The sequence below is a fragment of the Poecilia mexicana genome, unplaced genomic scaffold (genome assembly GCF_051168715.1).
Source record: "Poecilia mexicana isolate PSO_F unplaced genomic scaffold, ASM5116871v1 scaffold_9, whole genome shotgun sequence".
NCBI lineage: Eukaryota > Metazoa > Chordata > Actinopteri > Cyprinodontiformes > Poeciliidae > Poecilia > Poecilia mexicana.
In genome coordinates, this window is record NW_028263378.1 from 4,730,621 (window position 1) to 4,749,653 (window position 19,033).

The following is a 19,033-nucleotide window of genomic DNA, read 5'->3' on the forward strand; positions in this document are numbered from 1 at the left end:
AAGTATGAGTTTAATGTCCAGGCTGATAATTGGCTAGATAATTGCTTTCTGTTTTAACTGATTAAAATGTATAAAATGAAAATGAAAGTGTATTATTGCATAGCTAGATGCAAGTTAATGTAAGAATTTTAATGTCAGCTCTCAACAGAACTGTTGAGAGCTGAAGATTAAATAGTTCACTATGTCAAATATATTTAAAGAAAAATGTTAGTCTTCCAAAAAATAAGATACGCAAACTAACAATCTGAAGGAGAGGCTATGATAAATATCCTACCGGAACCAAGCAGCGATAGGGTTCATGTTTCCGGTCGGACTGAGTTTTTGTGAGTCTGTTTGGCGCCTGCTGCTGTTAGCCACAGACCGTCGGTTTCATTTTACGATGCCTTCAGAAAATCTACGATGGGAAACTTTAGAGGCTTTAAAAAATTCACCAAAAGGACAAGTGACCTTCGATCCTTACTGGTCAGAGAGAGGAGAGGTGAGTTTTCTCCGGTTAGCATCTGCTAGCTCGACTCGGTGGAAGCTAAAGTCAGCCTTTCTGCTTGTTTACTTTTAAAAACAGGGTGTTCCTTAATTATCAAATGCTCATTTATTGAGTCGATTTGACCAAAGACTGTTTCACCAAGAGCTCTTCTTGAGGTTAAGGTGTGAAATCGAGGACATGGGGTGGTTTTGTGAGACTTTATTTAAATTTTATTCAGTTTGTTACATCATAGTTCCCTTATATCCCCACTAGGGGGCCGTGTTATTTTTTTTTAACTTTATTTCAGAAATAAAAGACAAGGTAGTTGTCTTAAACTTTAGGGGACGACGCTCAAAAATGACCTTTTAAAACCTAAATTGTGTCATTATATGGTAAATTGGATAATGGTACAAACAAGCAACGCCTCAGCTAAAAGAATCAGAAGTAACATAACATAATTTTCTAGGCTCTTTAATCGAATACAATCCAATAATGCAATCATTTTTTGGTGATCCTAATCCTCTTCCACGTAGAGCATCTGCAGTTTTAAAGTAATAAATGGACATTTGATCCAATGTACAGTACAGTTCTTGAGTGCCAGGTTGTATATAATAATCTGACAGATTAGTGATGAAAATATGACCTTTGAACTTCTTTCTGAGCATCTCTCTGTGTTCTTGCAGCATATTTTGGCTGGGTGTAAAGAGACCCCCAGCTTGTCCTCTCACTCTGCGGTCATATTGGAGCGGATCGACTCTCGGTCGCTGAACAAGTCGTCCTTCTTGGACTCCAGCTCCATTGACTTTGAGGAGAAACCTGCCTCTGTTTCCTCCTCAGAATCCACAGCGGATCTCAACAGCAAGATCAGCTTTCTTTCTTCAGCTCCGTCTCTGAAAAATCAACCAAAAGATGTCAGTTATACACTAAAGTTGTTGGGATGCTGTTGTTGCTACTGGAGAACTTTTCTGGGAGTTTTTCGCTATTGTTACAGGTTTCTGGGTCGCTACCGAAGCTTAGTGATGAGACAAGAGGTGAAAGTCCAGAGGCGGATGTCAGCGAAGTTCCCGCTCCTCCTTCCCCACCTCCCATTTCCCTGCTGTCGCCCAGAGCCATGGAGACGGCTGGCCACATCATACGCTTCCAGAAGAAGCAGCAAGAGAAGGCCAAGGTCCGACTCTCAGAACCTTTTTTCAGATCAAACTTGTATTTTATTTTTTTTTTTAAATTTACTATTTGATAGGACTGGGTTGTTTTTAAATATTTGCATGTTTTCTTCTTTCCAAAAATGTACTGTATTATATGAAGTCATCAATAAGCCAACTAGAGCTTTATTTATACCTATTTGGCTGATCATTCAGAACTTGTTTCATAACATTAAAATTCATGCTCAGAAAAAATCCAAATATCAATGAAAAACATTCATATTTGTTATTTTAGAGAGGAATAATTAAGCTGTCATTTGTTCGTAAAGCCACCATGTTTATTTCTTTTCTCTTTCTGGGCAGCCATGCTTTATTTTAATCTTTAACACTTTTATTATCATCTCAAGGTTTTCTGGAGGTCAATTTTTGGACTTTTGGCAGCTTTCTCCTCATCAGAACATTTAAAAAACATTGAAAAGCCTGGAGAACTTTTTATTCAAACTCTAAAGCTACCAAAAATCATGGTTGCTTTTGAAAGACCATATAAAAAGAACTTCATGTTAGAAGTATCGATCTGACACAGTTTATGTGATGTTACTCCCGGAAGTGAGTCTGGATCTGTTTTATCAATGTTTCAAACACCAGGTGGCGCTCCAAGAGCGGCAGGCGTTGCAGGAGAAGCTGGTGGAGTCGGTGGCGAGCACCGAGTTGGAGCACCTGAAGCGCTTCGAGGAGATGAAGGAGCTGAAGCAGAGGCAGGAGTTCCAGAGTATTCGGGACATGATAGACAGAGAGTGAGAACCGAACCACACGCAGGACGATGCTGAGTGATAACTGAGATGTTTCTGTGTGTTTGAGTCCAAAATGCTTCGTCTCTCTGCTCCAGAACCAAAGAGAGCATGGGGCGCCAGGAGAAGCTGAAGGAAGAGCAGCGGCACCGAATAAAGGTACAATACGTCAATTATTATAGGCAAAAAAAACTTCTCTCTGTTCACTTTCATAGTATGCTCTTTTATTTTGTGGTACACTTACATAAATAGCATCTATATATATATATATATATATATATATATATATATATATATATATATATATATATATATATATATATAAGCTTTTCACAATAAGCAATAACTCAATCACATGATCAATTAAAAAAAACTAAACAATTTCCTTTTGTAGAGTTTATATTTTGGTTATTTTTTTCCTTTTCTCTCTTTCTACCAAAAACTGGATGACGGAACTCTTCAGTCTTTGGTCTTTTTTTGAAGAACAGTTTTGTTTCCAGAGACTTCAGGTTCATTTTATTTATTGTTCCTGTTTTTTTATTTATTTTGGATATTTTAAATGTTTTCCAGTTCCAGAGTTAAATGCTCATTAGATTTTAAAGTTTATTGATTTTTGAGAATATGTTCTTGCATTATTTTACTTGAAAATGGTCTCAAAGCAACAATGTTGTCATTTATCACAGTAACTTCTGGGACAATTTATTATTTTGGAATATTTGTTATTGTGACAGACCTTTAAATTAAGAGGTAAAGTTGTCTGGGTTTCATCTGTCCTTAAATGTTATTTATTATTTTTCTTTAAAATCTGATCTAAAAGGTCCTCGGCTTGTTTTGGTTCAGGTTTTTTTTTCTAGTGTTTTTCTTCCACAGGACTGAAACACAAACTAAATTTTCTTCATGAATACAATCATGAGGAAAGATTATTCCCATTTCTGCTTGAAACTGTTTTTTAGTAAATTCGAATCAACATGCAGCAATGAAAAGCTCTGTTGGTTAATACATGTATCAACAATAAAAAGTTTTCAGTTTTGATGCATTTAATGAACAGGAAAAAATCTGATTTTTATGTATTTGACATGTCAGAACTGCTTGGAATCCATGATCGACTGGTATATCAACAGGATCAATATTTAGAAGGTGCAAATTAACTTTTTCTGCAGGATCCTAAAATGTTTTAAACTTGACGAACTTCTTACTTACTTACTTCTTTTCATCCATTTTTAACGATGTACAAGGCTAGGTCTTGCCCATCCTTTAGTTATGCATTCTTCAGTCTGGATTGATTTTCCTCCTGTAGATCCTGAACCTTCGTGTGAGAGAGCTGGAGCAGCAGCGCCACCGTGAGGCAGAGCTGGAGAAGCAGAGGCAGGCAGAGGGCAGGGAGAGGCTGCGGAGCCTCAACAGCATCCAGGAAGAGATCCTTCAGCTCAACCAGCTGCTGGAGCCGTCCGCCCAGGCCAACGCTCACCTCCCGGCGGCCAGCCTCGCCTCACACAGCCTCCGTGGCAACCAGCTGTGCTCTCAGGTGTCGGAGGTGGTGAGAAAGACAGCAGAGGTCGGTCCAACCTCAGATGTGGGTTTCAGTTTCCTACGGTTCTGTTCAGTAACCGGGCGTCTTTCCGTTTCTGTCCAGGGAGAGTTTCCCAGCGTGGAGGACATGGCCGTGGCGGAGCGAGCGCTCTGCGAGATGAGGTCGGTGATCCGGCAGATGGGGGAGGAGGCGGACAGGGTTCAGGAGAAGAAGAAGAAGGATCAGGAGCAGGAAGAAGAGCGCAGGAAGCAGGAGGCTCTGCAGGCGCAGCAGGAGGCGCAGAAGAAGGCAGAGCAGGCAGCCAAAGAGAAGGAGCTGAGAAAAGGTGACTCAAACTCATTTTTTAGCTTCAAAATAGTGAATCGTGGGTAAAATGATGCTTTTCAATCTGTAGAGATGGTTTAGAAACTGCAGCCAAAATATGGACAGGCGTAGAACCTATAATCTTATTAATAGAGCTGAAACGCTCTAATATTATTTCTTCTCTACCAAAAGCGACACTATTTATAATCCAAATCACAAATCTAACTGAAGAACAAAAGAGAGAAAATGTGTCATTAAAACATTAAATCAAATTAATCACAATTAATTGATTGTTTTCTATCATCGTTTAGAAATTCTATTTCTTCTCTTCTAAAAACTAGCACTGCTTATAATCCAAGACACAAATATAATTGAAGAAAAAAGTAAAATGTAATTAAAACTGAAGCTAAAATGATTAAACCACTGAATCAATTATTGATATTAAATTTATAATATTTTTTTCTCTGCCAAAAAGTGGCAGAGAAATATTTATGATCCAAATCACAAATATAAAAGAAGAAAAAAGTGAAGAAAAGGAAAAATGTGCAACATTAAAACCAGGGATGAAATGATTAATCATGATTAATCGATTGTTGTTACAATCAATTTAGCAAATGATTAATTGTTAAACATGGCCATTTGCAGAAAAAAAAACTCACTTGAGCAACAATTGAGACAAAACTTTACAGAGTTTTGTATATCTGTGTGCTTATTTGTATCTTTTAATGTATTTCAAATATTCTGTAAAGAAAGGCTTAAGTGGTTAAATGACAAATTTGGATAAAGGTGGCAATTTTTAAAATTTCATCATCAATAATTGTTTACTGAAGTAATCATTAGTTGCAGATCTGTTTATTAATCATGTCTGGTCCAACAGGGCTGCAGAACAACGCAGAAGAGAGCACCATGAAGTGGTACAAGGAGCTGCAGAACTCGGCCGCTCAGTGCGCTCAGTCCTTCGAACAACTCAACTCTCCCAAAGATGCTCAGGTGGCTCCACGCCCCCAAACTCCAGAATTATTTCATTATTAATTTATTTTTAATGTCTGTATGTGATTCCCTTCCTCCTGGCTCAGACGAAGAAGCTGAAGCTGGAGCTGCAGAAAGCCGCCACCATCCCCGTCAGCCAGATCTCCACCAACTCTGGGTCGCAGCTCCGGGAGATATTCGACAGGATCGACAAGCTGCTGTCTGGACGGGCCGTGGTGTCCGGTGGAAAGTCCGTCTCTGCCTCCCAGCATCCTCAGGGCCTGGAGTTTGTCGCCTACAAGCTGGCGGAGAAGTTCGTGGTGAGTCTGTCTGCAGGTAGCAGGAGGAACGGCAGAGTGACTGTTCCAACAATTAAAACATTCTGGTGTGAGTTTTCATCACGTTTTCCAGATCTTGAACTGAATTTCTATTTTTATTTTTATTTAATCATTACATTTTAACACTAATTTGTGTCTCCTGAGTTAAATACTCACTAAGCTGCAAATTGTGGTTTTCTCACATTAAGTATTTATGTACCGGTAATACAACAAAACAGGAATACATTTTGTTGCTGAATAGAAAAATAAACGGTGAAAATATTTTTTTTTAAAAAGTGAAAAACCTAATTTCTCATGCAAACGGATATGTTCATTCAGTGAATAAATGTTCAGTGCGTTAACTCACGACAGCCTTCATAATCAACTGCTTATTGGCATTATGTTGTTTTTGTTAGTTTTTCTCCGTTATGTCCTCCGCTTTTGTTTCATCGCTTTTCTTTCGTCGCCTTCATAGCGAATCCGTAATTGTTTTTAATGATAAGTTGACGCTGCTTCGTCATGCAGCTCAGCTGAATGTTTCACCCTTAAGGTGAGACTTAAGGAGCTTATCGAGGGTTTATATCTCAAAACAGAGCCGCATAAAGTGTTTTTGTTTTTCATCCTACGGTCCCGTTCGGACCGTTACTCCTTCCCGTTCTGTAACGGACCCGCCGCCATCTTAGGCGATGCCGTTGATAGTTTGTGTTTATCGCTTCAGCATGACAAGCGGCGCCCTCTGCTGGGTGGCGGTCAAACTACAACACTTGAAGAAGATCTAAGCGAACTTTATTAATTGATTGGAACAATTTTTTGTCTACTAAACCAATTAATAGACAATCCCTAATGTTAATAGATATTTAATTTCAAATGACCAAACAGTCCTGACTCGTCCTCTGACTCCTGATCTTTTTCCTGAGTAGAAACAAGGTGAGGAAGAGGTGGCGTCCCACCATGAAGCCGCCTTCCCCATCGGTGTGGTGGCCTCAGGCATTTGGGAGCTGCACCCCCAGGTGGGCGACCTCATTCTGGCTCACCTGCATAAGAAGTGCCCATATTCGGTCCCACACTACCCCCCGATGAAGGATGGCACGCCTGTGGAAGAATACCAGAAGTAAGTGGTTCAGAAAAGAAATGGGCGCATTTTGCAGATTTTTTATTTATCCACTTAAGCATTTTTCTTGATCTTAAATGAAAATGTTTATTTTTCATGTAGTTTTAGGTTAATTACTGCTCTGATTTTGTTGTTCTGCCAGCAAAAGTCCATTTTTACTCTGTATAATCAATTATTAAGTTAATTGACGATTATTTCAACAATTGATTAATCATGATTAATTCCATTAATTGTTTCAGCCCTAGTGTTAATGGCATATTTTCTTCTTTTATTCAATTTTATTTGTGATGTTGATATAATCAGTGCTGGTTTTTGATAAAGAACTAATTTTATGAATATAATTTATAACCAATTACGTGAATAATTGATTAATTTGATTAATTGTTTCAGCCCTAGCTTTAATAAAGTATATTTTCCTTCCCTTTGTTTCTTCAATCATATTTGTGATTTAAGTTATGAGTCACTTTTTGGTAGAGAAGAAACATTAGAAATATAATTTCTAATCGATTAATTCGATTAATCATTTCAGCTCTAGCTCAGACCTGCTTTTGACTGGGGTAAATTTTGGATCAGATGTAATAACGGTGATTCCCACTCCGACAGGATTCTGGGTTACCGTGTGGATGACTGTGGGGTCGAAGGTCAGGACAGTTTTCTGAAGCGGATGTCTGGGATGATCCGTCTCTACGCCGCTGTGATCCAGCTGAGGTGGCCCTACGGCTCCAAGCAAGGGGTAAACATGCTGCCACTTCCTGTTTGTGTCCCGTCTGGGCTCATGCTGATCGGTTCTGATCGTTTCTGTCGTCCCTCAGTCTGTTCCTCACGGGCTGAACCACGGCTGGCGCTGGCTGGCCCAGATGCTCAACATGGAGCCTCTGGCTGACATCACAGCGACGCTGTTGTTCGACTTCCTGGAGGTGAGTCCAAACTGGAGCCTAGTTCTGGATCTGGTTCCTGAGGTTCTGAGTTTGGTTCCTGATGTTCTGGATGTCATCTGGTCACCCAAACCATTTTTATTTATGTTCTAACTTTTAGAAAAACCGTAAAGAAAGTCATTTAATCCATCCATCCGTCTCTGTCGTCCGTCTGTCCGTAAAGCCAGACTCCTGTTCAGATATCTGCTATAAATTTTCCATGAACTTTTATAATAAAATATTCGGCTCATTTAAGTTCCTAAATATTTGGGATCTGAATTTTAACCAACTGTTGAAAGCCTCTTCTGATTTGATTCTTCTTCCAGGTTTGCGGAAACGCCTTGATGAAGCAGTACCAGGGTCAGTTCTGGAAGCTCATCCTGCTGCTGAAAGACGAGTACTTCCCCAGGTACAAACTGAGGCTGCGGTTCAGAAATAAACCCACCATCCATCCTATGGATGGTGGGTTTGACAGAATGGATGTCTGTCAAACATCCATCCATTCTTATGTGTCTAAATCTGCTGCGTCTCCAGGATCGAAGCGGTGACCAGCAGTGGAGAAATGGGCTCCGTCATCAGGCTGAAGCAGTTCCTCGAGGTTCGTTTCCCTCTCAACTCGGTGACTTTAACGAACATTGTGATAATTAGAGTCAAAGGTTTCAGGAACATTGTTCAAAACTAAAAACACAGGAAGGTTTATTTGATATATGGAGAGTCATCCATCCTAATATCCAGATTAGAGCTGCAACTAATTATTATTTTAGTGATAGATTAATCTAATGATTATTTTTTTTACAACTGATTAATTAGATAAAAAACTGTTCATTAAAATTCAGCTTTTTTTTTCATTTAATTATTTTCATGCAATATTAGAAATGCATTAAAAATGCAAATATTTCAATTACTTATTTTAGATATTTAAATCAATGCTCAGAAAATAATTAATGACCTTAAAGTTTGGAACAAGTTGGCAACAAAAAGCTTAGAAAATGTCTTCAGTAGCTGAATTTTATGGGATAATTTTCTCTCCCACTCAGACGTCATTGAAGAGCCGACAGATCAGCCCGCCCAAAGGCCAGCTGAGCGCCACCTTCTGGAGGTCCTGATGAACGACGCTCTCATGGACTTTTAGTTTTTGAGTTTTAGATTTGAGAATCCTGGATTTTCCTCAGACGAACCTAAAAAAATGAGGATTTCTCCGTGCCGTTTGTGCCGCCCTGCTGTTGAATCGTGTCCCTGGAGACCGGAAAACGTCTGTATCATCGTTTATTTTTATGTTCTCTTCTTTATTTTTATTTTCTCCAAACAGACACACTTCCAGGACACGATGAATTTGGACATTTAAACACTAACACAGCGTCCCGCAAACAGCTCTGATCCAGTCTTAAGTGCACTGATTTATTTTATCATTTTTTATTTATGTGCAGCATCATATCAAGATTTAAATCTCTAATTAGTATTTTTATTGTTAACCTGATGTTAGCTTTTTCCATCATTTCAGCCTCATTAATCACTGTTCAAACCAAATATGAAGTGTTTTTGTGAAATTTGAACGTATTTATTATGTTATAAATCCACTGTGTGGAAACTGAGATGCTGTTTTATCGCAGAAATACTTTTATCCTGGAAAATAAAACGGAAATCTGGCTTTTTGTTTTTCTGTAAGTGAAAAAACTGAAGCCAATTGTGTTTATGTATAATTTGTCCTGAATGTCTGATTACAAATCAGCGCCTGAATGAATGTAATCTACAGGAACCAGAACATGAGCTGCAGTTTTTCTTTTGAAATACATTTTTTTCAGCTGTAAATGTCAGTAATTTCTTTTCATTGGGAGCTAAAATGTATGAGAGCAACACTTTAGACATCCTTGATCTTGAAAGAAAAAGTCAAAGATCCTCCTTTCTGCAAATCCTGTTATTAAAACGAAGCATCTGTAAATTTTGATGGAAACATCAAGATAATAGGTGAAATAAAATCTCAATGCTCAAAGTTTTTCTTTTATTTTACATTTCCTTCCCCACAGAGTTGTTACAAGTAATCAACAGCCAACAGTTTGATACATTCCAGTCTGATGGGTGTTTTTATAGCAGACATAAATACAGAGAACCTTATTTTATGGTTCCTGCAGAAACTAAAAAAATTAACCGTTTTTTTGTCCTTCCTGAAGAAGCAGCAGGAAAAATCTGTAAAGCCTCAAAATTAATTCAAACTTAAAACTGAAAGCTTGTGCAAACGTGAGGAAAAGAATGACCAATCTATTTTAGCGATTTACATAAAAAACTGACAAAAAAAAACTGATTTCCATTATTTTAATTCCCATCATTGTTTAGAAGTGTTAAAATTACTTCATTTTGAACAAATTAAACATATAATTTGTTCAATTTGTGTTAAAGTAAATCAAAAAGTAATAAATATTCATCTTTTGTCCTTTAGCTGGACTGAAGATCTTTAAATTGACATTATGTGAGCCTTAAATCTCCAGGTGTGGGCAGATGGAGTTCTCCCTTTCCACCAGTAGATGTCACTAGTAACCTCGTAAAAACCTGGCGCAAACAGAGCAGACGAGGTTTTTTTTGTCATTAATGCTGAAATCAAAGTATTGTTAAACTCGTCCGTTTCACAGCGAGGCGGACTCATCCTGAGGCGTTTGAGATTCCTACAAAACAACGAAGGCCATTTTGCTCCAGGTGCGGGTTCTTGTCCATTTGGAGGCTCGGAGTTTAAGATCGACCCTCATGGTTGAGCGTGGCTCTCTCCATGCGCATGTACCAGGGTTTGACTTTGGTGTTCGCCATCATGTCGTCAAACGCCTGAAGTCCTTCCATCACTCTGAGGACTCCGAACACCGCCTACAGGTAGGGAATCAACCATAGACATTATATAATTATATTATTATTATTATTATAATAATATTATATTATATTATGTCTATGGAATCAACGGATTAGTTCGTTTCCACCAAGCGCCGGTTCTGTATGGCAAGTCACGTAAGACATATATCGCCATTTTTATCACGCATCAGGCTAAACTGTAACGCAAAAAACATCGTAAGATACGGCGAAAACCATTCAAAACGCGGCTTTTTAAATCTTTTTGAGGCTAACTTCTGAACTCCGAAAATTACGGCGTTTAGTCTGGTCCTTGAACACTGCCACGCTCCTGAACGTCATCACACGTACGTGAGTATGTACAGCGTTGAATGACCGGAATAAATGCTGTAATTTTCGGCACTCAGGTAGTCTACGGCGGCGTAATAAGCGGGGTTTTGAATGTATTTTCGCCATATTTTACTACGTTCCAAGCCAGCGGATTTTTGCTTCCAAGCCCCGGGTCTGTTCTCCAAAAACAAGCCGGTGTTACGTCAATCCGCGTTTCCCCATCAGATACGGTTCCCCCGCCGCTCCGCCCCGCCCACGCGGCAAAATAGGCGCGTGCTCGTGATGAGCACTGAGAAAGCACGCGCGTGGCAAGCACGCGCTTGTTCGGCGCGCTTGTCTGAGGAACTACGGACACCGTGAAAGCTCAAACAACATGTTTCGGCAAACTTGTCACACTTTCTTCACGTTTTTGCGGGAAACTAATAGTAATAATACTAATAATTATAATAAATATAATAAATATATATGTTATACATATTATGATTATAATAAATAATATATATTTTATACATATATTATAATTATAATACATAATATGTTTTATATATATATATATATATATATATATATTTATAATACATAATATATGTTATAGTTATAATTATAATATATATATGTTGTATATATTATAATTATAATATGTTGTATATATTATAATTATAATAGATAGATAGATAGCATAATGCTATATGAATTAAAAACAGGGCAATGCAATTTAATGCTCAATATTACCCATCAGATACCGTTTTCCCTGTTTTACAGTGGGGGAACGCTATCTGATGGCCATAAATCTCCCTTCAGATACCGTTTCCTCTGTCTTAAAGTGGGGGAACGCTATCTGATGGCCATATTTCACCCATCAGATACCGTTTCCCCTGTTTTAAAGTGGGGGAACGCTATCTGATGGCCATAAATCTCCCATCAGATACCGTTTCCCCTGTTTTAAAGTGGGGGAACGGTATCTGATGGCCATAAATTTCACATCAGATAACGTTCCCCCTGTTTTACAGTGGGGGAACGGTATCTGATGGAGACATTTCACCCATCAGATACCGTTCCCCCTATGTTAAAATCACCCATCAGATAGCGTTCCCCCTGTTTTACAGTGGGGGAACGCTATCTGATGGCCATAAATCTCCCTTCAGATACCGTTTCCTCTGTCTTAAAGTGGGGGAACGCTATCTGATGGCCATATTTCACCCATCAGATACCGTTTCCCCTGTTTTAAAGTGGGGGAACGCTATCTGATGGCCATAAATCTCCCATCAGATACCGTTTCCCCTGTTTTAAAGTGGGGGAACGGTATCTGATGGCCATAAATTTCACATCAGATAACGTTCCCCCTGTTTTACAGTGGGGGAACGGTATCTGATGGAGACATTTCACCCATCAGATACCGTTCCCCCTATGTTAAAATCACCCATCAGATAGCGTTCCCCCTGTTTTACAGTGGGGGAACGCTATCTGATGGCCATAAATCTCCCATCACATACCGTTTCCCCTGTTTTAAAGTGGGGGAACGCTATGTGATGGCCATAAATCTCCCATCAGATACCGTTTCCCCTGTTTTAAAGTGGGGGAACGGTATCTGATGGCCATAAATTTCACATCAGATACCGTTCCCCCACTGTAAAACAGGGGGAACGCTATCTGATATGTGATTTTAACATAGGGGGAACACTATCTGATGGGTGAAATGTCTCCATCAGATACCGTTCCCCCACTGTAAAACAGGGGGAACGCTATCTGATATGTGATTTTAACATAGGGGGAACACTATCTGATGGGTGAAATGTCTCCATCAGATACCGTTCCCCCACTGTAAAACAGGGGGAACGCTATCTGATATGTGATTTTAACATAGGGGGAACACTATCTGATGGGTGAAATGTCTCCATCAGATACCGTTCCCCCAGTGTAAAACAGGGGGAACGCTATCTGATGGGTGAAATATGGCCATCAGATACCGTTCCCCCACTTTAAAACAGGGAAAACGGTATCTGATGGGAGATTTATGGCCATCAGATAGCGTTCCCCCACTTTAAAACAGGGGAAACGGTATCTGATGGGTGAAATATGGCCATCAGATAGCGTTCCCCCACTTTAAAACAGGGGAAACGGTATCTGATGGGTAATATTGAGCATTAAATTGCATTGCCCTGTTTTTAATTCATATAGCATTATGCTATCTATCTATCTATTATAATTATAATATATACAACATATTATAATTATAATATATACAACATATATATATTATAATTATAACTATAACATATATTATGTATTATAATTATTATATATATATATATATATATATATATATATATATATATATATATATATATATATATAACATATTATGTATTATAATTATAATATATGTATAAAATATATATTATTTATTATAATCATAATATGTATAACATATATATTTATTATATTTATTATAATTATTAGTATTATTACTATTAGTTTCCCGCAAAAACGTGAAGAAAGTGTGACAAGTTTGCCGAAACATGTTGTTTGAGCTTTCACGGTGTCCGTAGTTCCTCAGACAAGCGCGCCGAACAAGCGCGTGCTTGCCACGCGCGTGCTTTCTCAGTGCTCATCACGAGCACGCGCCTATTTTGCCGCGTGGGCGGGGCGGAGCGGCAAGAAGACGAAGGGGGAACCGTATCTGATGGGGAAACGCGGATTGACGTAACACCGGCGTTTCCTCACCAGGTCCGCCAGGTTCGGTTGATCGCCACCCATGAACTTCCTGTTCTTGCCGATGGCCGCCATCCAGTCATTAACGGCCTTGTAGAGGTCCTGCCTGACGTCGTCCTGCAGGTTGTGTCTGTAGGATCAATGAAGGGAAATAACCATCATAATCTAATAAAAAAACGTCAGGAATTAATAAATTCAGAAAATTAGTAGAAACGTACCTATTCTTTAGTCTCTTTGAGATGACGAACATAGCAGCAGCGCCTACGTATTTGGCAAAGAAGCCTTCCACGGTACCGAACTTGCCCTCACGAACGATGTAGTCGAAAGACGCCAAAGCTTCGCCAGTAGTTCGGTAAACGTTTGGCGATATGAGATGTACAAGCCAATCATCGGCCCACTGTCGCCACTTCATCTCCTCTCTGAAAAACACAACAAATCTCTAAACGCATCGCCATAAACCAAGATTACGAGTCAAAATCTATGTAAACATAAATAAAGGACTCATTTGGTGTCTTTATAAAGAAATGTAAGACCTGTATCACGACAGAAACAAGAAAATACTGCAATAGTGGCAAGGTTTTTTTTTTTTTGTTTTTGTTTTTTTGCACAAAATGCATTTATTTATATGGATTAGCAACAGAAGTAACCCAGTGGCATCAAGTGGCAATAAATCTACACTTTCCCATGATAGACGAAAAAAGCTAGCTTTCTGAGTTTGAACAGTCGAAGATTTGTTGGAATAAAATTCTGAAATTTATGAGATAAATCTCATACATTTTGTAGGAACAGGAGTTTGAAAAGTCAAAATGTTGCTAGAAAATGATAAAAAAAAAACTTTTCCAAGTTGTTACTAAAAAATTTCTCAGATTAATCTAAAAATTTCAGTTTTTTCTAGCCAATTTTTGACTTTTCAAACTCATGAATTTCCTTTTTTCTCTAGAAAATTCCAGGGATTATTTTGGCAGAGCTGTATTCTATCTTTAATGACTAATGCAACCTCGTAAATTTCTGCCTCAGCAGCATCATCTGGTCAAAAAGAGCCGTCAGGAAGAGCGGAGCTCCTCGTGGTTTCATGTTTGGACTCACTTCTGCATCCCCTTTGCAGGATAAACGGCAGCGGTTTGGGCCTCGCTCAGCATCAGCCAGTACTTATTGTTGTACTCCGTCACCTCCTTTCCCCGGTCGTTCACAGACTTCATCTCTGGGTAGCAGTGAATTACGTCCGACAAGCTCTTCTCCCTGGATCAGATCAAGGTCAGACATCTTAGGACTTGGTTTTTGGGCTGGTTTTATTCTTCATTTTAATCTCATTGGCATTTTTCATGATTTCCAAAGGTAAAAGCTTAATATTGACACACACACACAAACAAATTTAATCCCTTAATGATCAAAAAAGTGATATCTCAGAACTTTCCAGTCAGGAATTAAACCACAGATTCCATTGGAGAAGAAAAACTCTTGTATTCATAAAAAAAAGTTTTAGAAATACAATTAAATAATAAACAAATGCAGAATGCTGTACTTTTTAAACAAGTTTACAATAAAATATGTATGTTCATTATTTAAATAATTTTAAAATTAATTTCAACGTACTTGTTGATCATTAGAGTCCTGAGGGAGCTGATGATGACAGATGAGTCATTCAGTTGCTGCAGAAACAAGACAACATGGTTGTAAGATCAATACTTTGAGTAGAGCAGCACAAAATATTCAATCATGTGTGAAAATGATTGGTTAGGAATATTGAAAAACAACTGCAGGCCTGATACATTAACAAATTTTGCTGGATTATACATTTTCCAAGAAATGTTTGCAATAAACGATATTTCTGTTTTAAGAGTATTTTCAAAAATTTTGACTTTATATATTTTGTTTATATTTTCCTCTATCATCAACAAAATCACTTTGCACTTAAAATACCGTAAGGACAACACTGAACTTTCTTTTTCATACATTTTGTTTTGCTTGTTTATATTCACTTAATCTTAACATCTGTGTTTGATTTGTTCATATCACAATTAAGAAAATAAATAAAAACTTACTGGAAATATATTAAATATCCAAAATAAACCCCAACAACCACAATGGAAATAGAAACCACATATAACTGAAACCAGAATAAGAATATTAACCATCAGAGCTCATTTTAATTTATCAACTTGATTAATCAATTACTTGATTTTTGTGATTAATTCATCTTCTGAATATTTCAATATTTTCTTCAGGCAGATGGATGGACACCAAAAGACCTTAAAGCTCATGGATAGGCTTTTGCGGCTGAGATGATAAAACTAAAGGTGAAGGAAGAGCCAGAAAATCATATTTAATTTTAATTGATCAGCATTGAAATCCTCAGGAATATTATCAGCTGAATATTTTAATGATATTGTGGAGCTTTGACACCAGACCAGAGGGATGTTCATCGTTTCTCTCACCAGTTCGCCGTCCACCATCAGGATGGGCACCTTTCTGTACGCAGACCACTTGATCTCCTTCCTCATCACCGGGTTCACCTCCACGATGTCGTACGGCAGCCCGTAGTAGTCCAGAAAGGCTCGCACTTTGCTGCAGAACGGGCAGGTCTTGTACTGGTACAGAGTCATCTTCAGTCCGTCTCCTGAGACCTGCAGCGAAGCAACGAGAGGTAAAGCAGCCGAGGCTTCTGGTCCCATCACAGAAACCTAAAAACATTCACAAAACTCTGATAAAAACGTCCAGTTCTCCTTATGTGTTGTTCTATCGGGCTGGACAATAAAACAATAACAATAAGGCTGATAGAATATTCTATAATTTCACTTAACTCTAATCCAGAACCGCACGGCATTCTGGGAGATGTAGCCTATGCCTGTCATGATAACAAATTTTCCAAATTGTCCCAGAAGTTATTGCGATAAATAATAATATTGATGTTTTGAGACCATTTTCACATAACATAATGATAAAAGCATAGTATTGCAGGAACATATTCTTAAGGTTCAGAAAACTTTAAGTTCCTATGAATGTTTAACACTGGAAAAGGAAGACATTTTCAATATCCAAAATATTTAAAATCATAAAGTAAACAAAAAGATTGTTTACAAAAAGTAAACATTGCTTTGAGACTAACGCACCAGACGGAAGACTTTTGTCATCCGCTTTTTAGTAGAAAGAGAGAAAAGAGAAAAACAATAGCTCATGCAAATGGAAATGACTGAGCTTGTTTTAAATTATGATGCAAATAATTGATTTATTGCAACAGGTCTAAATATGTCTAGAATACAAATTTATCATGTGACATCACAATTCCAGAAACTTTGAAGCTGATGGCCATCTTGGTAGGTATCCATAACTAACTGTTGATATAGAGTTGTTATGACAAGCCACAAGCTTAAAAATAGCTCTTGCCTTGTTTCTATCTAATTTATAGACAATAGAAGTACATTACGAATATTAATCAACCGCAATTTTTGAGTATTCTTCTTTTTGTTGGTCTTGAAGTCTTGGTTCTTCTATGCTTTGCACTGCGTTTGCCTACCAAGATGGCGGCTCAGTGGCACGGATCATGTCCGGTTCAGACTTGTGGGAACTATGTGTGTTCCTGCATTTTAGGAAATAAATATATATATTTTTTTTTATTTAAAAAGGAACTTAATTATTTGTTTTTCTGCATATTTATATAATTTGACAGTCTAATATGAGTTTAAGAGATTAAATTAGCAATCTGCATAATGTGTCAATTTATTTTATCCTATTAATCATCAAAAATAATATATTATTAAAGTAATTGTTGTCTGATATTAAAAAAGATCAAATAAAAATCTGCGTGCCTTTTTTCATCCTATTAATTGTTAGAATAATTGATAGATTAATCGATAACTAATCGTTAGATTCAGCTCTAGTCATGAGTCTGTCATATACAACTACAGTCTTCAGTCAGAGGACTCTTCAGATTCGTTGCATGACTGACTGCTACAGGAGAGCCTTCCTCCCATCCACAATTATTCTTTGGAGATATTTTGATATTTAATTCTCCTTTGGGATAATTAAAGTATTTTTTTATTTATTTGAATTCTGCTTGGAAATAAATCCAACAGAACCACTGATTGGACCAGGACAGCTGTAGTTGTACTGTTCATGATGATAAACACTGAGAGCTGCAGCTCAGTTCGACCTCTGGCGACCCCATCGTGTGGTCCGGAACCGACCCCAGAACCCGGGTCCGGACTCACCTTCTTGTCCTCCTCAGCCAGGTGCTGCTGCACGGACAGCTTCAGGGTTTGGTAGAGACCCAGACCTCCTCCGAGCAGAAAAGCGCAGCCCAGTACCCTGCCTCCTCCTGCCCGAACCGAGGACACCAGTCTGGACCGGAGCCCCGGCCCGCCGGTGCTCAACCCTCTTCTAAAGCCGTGAGCGCCAACATTCCCCAGCAAGAATGACACGGTACCGGTCCGAGCCGCGGCTGGAGTTTCTAGAAAAGACCGTGCGACCTTACAGAGGGTTCTGGAGCAGGCGGCTGCCATGTTGACTTTACGTAAAGCCCCACAATGCACCGGGGCGGAGGAGACAAAGGGATGTGCTGCCCTGGGTTCTGTCTGTCAGGATGAACAGAAGGCAGGGACGTTAACGCCTGTGGTTCTCAAACTGTGGTTCATGTAACTTCGGTAGCACCTGTGCTGCCTTTAGTGCACAGATGTCAAACTCCAGTCCTGGAGGGCCACTGCCCTGCAACGTTTAGGAAAACCTAGAATAAAGTCGAAATAATACAAGAATAAAGTCTATTACAAGACTTTAGTCTTGTAATATTACAAAGGTATTCTTGTAATGTTGACTTTATTTTTGAAATGTTATGGCTTTATTATTTGTATTTATTTATTTATAGTAATTTTATAGTATTATAATGTATATATATATATATATATATATATATATATATATATATATCTCCTTATATTTTTGTCTCATTTTAAAATATTAAAGATATTGTGATCAACTAGGTATTTGAGTATCTTTTTTTTTTTGTTGTTGTACCAAATACCGTTTTACTCTTTGAGTAAGAGTAAAACTGTAAAATTGTACTTAAGTAGTTTTTGACTACTCTATTGGGCAGAATTCACAAAAATTGTACTCAACAGGCAGTACTTCAGCATATTTTTATTCAAGTAAAAGTAATAAGTAGCCATCCAAGAAATTACTCAAGTAACTCTAAAAAAGTACTTTGTAAAAAGTCTACTCAAGTACTGAGTAACTGATCAAATGATCAATTATTTAATATTTAAAAATTACATTATCCAAAATATAAAGTTAAGTGGAAATTTTGGTGTTTTAATGACAATAACAAAAAATAAAATCAAGCAAAAGAAAATTTTTCCAGATCAGTTTCTTTTAATAAAAAAAACTTACGAAACTTTAACAAATACTGCAGGTATGTGTCTGTGTGAATTTATGGTTAAAACACGTTTGTTCTTCATTCAGTACAATCCAGAAATTTTCCTTCATTATACTCAAGTAAAGAAGTACTGCGTAGCAAAATACTTCTAAGAGTACAATTTAAAAAAAAGTTACCCAGGTAACTGTAATTGAGTAAATGTAACTAGCTACTACCAAACTCTGACGGTGAACGAAATAGTTCGCCAAGTTTCTCCTTC

General features: G+C 38.0%; 2 protein-coding genes across 2 annotated transcripts; one reads left to right on the forward strand and one right to left on the reverse strand.

Moving 5' to 3' along the window:
- Positions 1-297: 297 nt before the first annotated feature.
- On the forward strand, positions 298-9,528 carry gle1 (GLE1 RNA export mediator). Its single transcript, XM_015012472.2, has 15 exons — positions 298-478; positions 1,147-1,374; positions 1,455-1,631; positions 2,251-2,399; positions 2,492-2,552; positions 3,691-3,948; positions 4,027-4,249; positions 5,105-5,217; positions 5,304-5,516; positions 6,434-6,624; positions 7,228-7,357; positions 7,437-7,541; positions 7,865-7,947; positions 8,073-8,136; positions 8,576-9,528. Exons 1-15 carry the CDS (start codon positions 299-301, stop codon positions 8,642-8,644), a joined length of 2,244 nt encoding a protein of 747 aa, XP_014867958.1. The 5' UTR covers position 298; the 3' UTR covers positions 8,645-9,528.
- Positions 9,524-17,943, reverse strand: ptges2 (prostaglandin E synthase 2). Its single transcript, XM_015012485.2, has 7 exons — positions 17,618-17,943; positions 15,845-16,033; positions 15,003-15,058; positions 14,496-14,648; positions 13,628-13,828; positions 13,422-13,539; positions 9,524-10,388 (listed from the first exon to the last, which is right to left on the reverse strand). The coding sequence occupies exons 1-7, from the start codon at positions 17,906-17,908 to the stop codon at positions 10,260-10,262; spliced, it is 1,137 nt and encodes a 378-aa protein (XP_014867971.1). The 5' UTR covers positions 17,909-17,943; the 3' UTR covers positions 9,524-10,259.
- Between the last annotated feature and the right edge of the window lie 1,090 nt (positions 17,944-19,033).

Excerpts from the sequence above, each read along its gene's own strand:
- gle1 (XM_015012472.2), top strand. The coding sequence starts at position 299 with ATGTTTCCGGTCGGACTGAGTTTTTGTGAGTCTGTTTGGCGCCTGCTG. Across the intron at positions 6,625-7,227 it reads CCTGTGGAAGAATACCAGAA|GATTCTGGGTTACCGTGTGG; the intron begins GTAAGTGGTTCA and ends CCACTCCGACAG. Across the intron at positions 7,948-8,072 it reads AAAGACGAGTACTTCCCCAG|GATCGAAGCGGTGACCAGCA; the intron begins GTACAAACTGAG and ends CTGCGTCTCCAG.
- ptges2 (XM_015012485.2), bottom strand. The coding sequence starts at position 17,908 with ATGGCAGCCGCCTGCTCCAGAACCCTCTGTAAGGTCGCACGGTCTTTT. Across the intron at positions 13,829-14,495 it reads CCTGCAAAGGGGATGCAGAA|AGAGGAGATGAAGTGGCGAC; the intron begins GTGAGTCCAAAC and ends TGTGTTTTTCAG. Across the intron at positions 13,540-13,627 it reads TCAAAGAGACTAAAGAATAG|ACACAACCTGCAGGACGACG; the intron begins GTACGTTTCTAC and ends TTGATCCTACAG.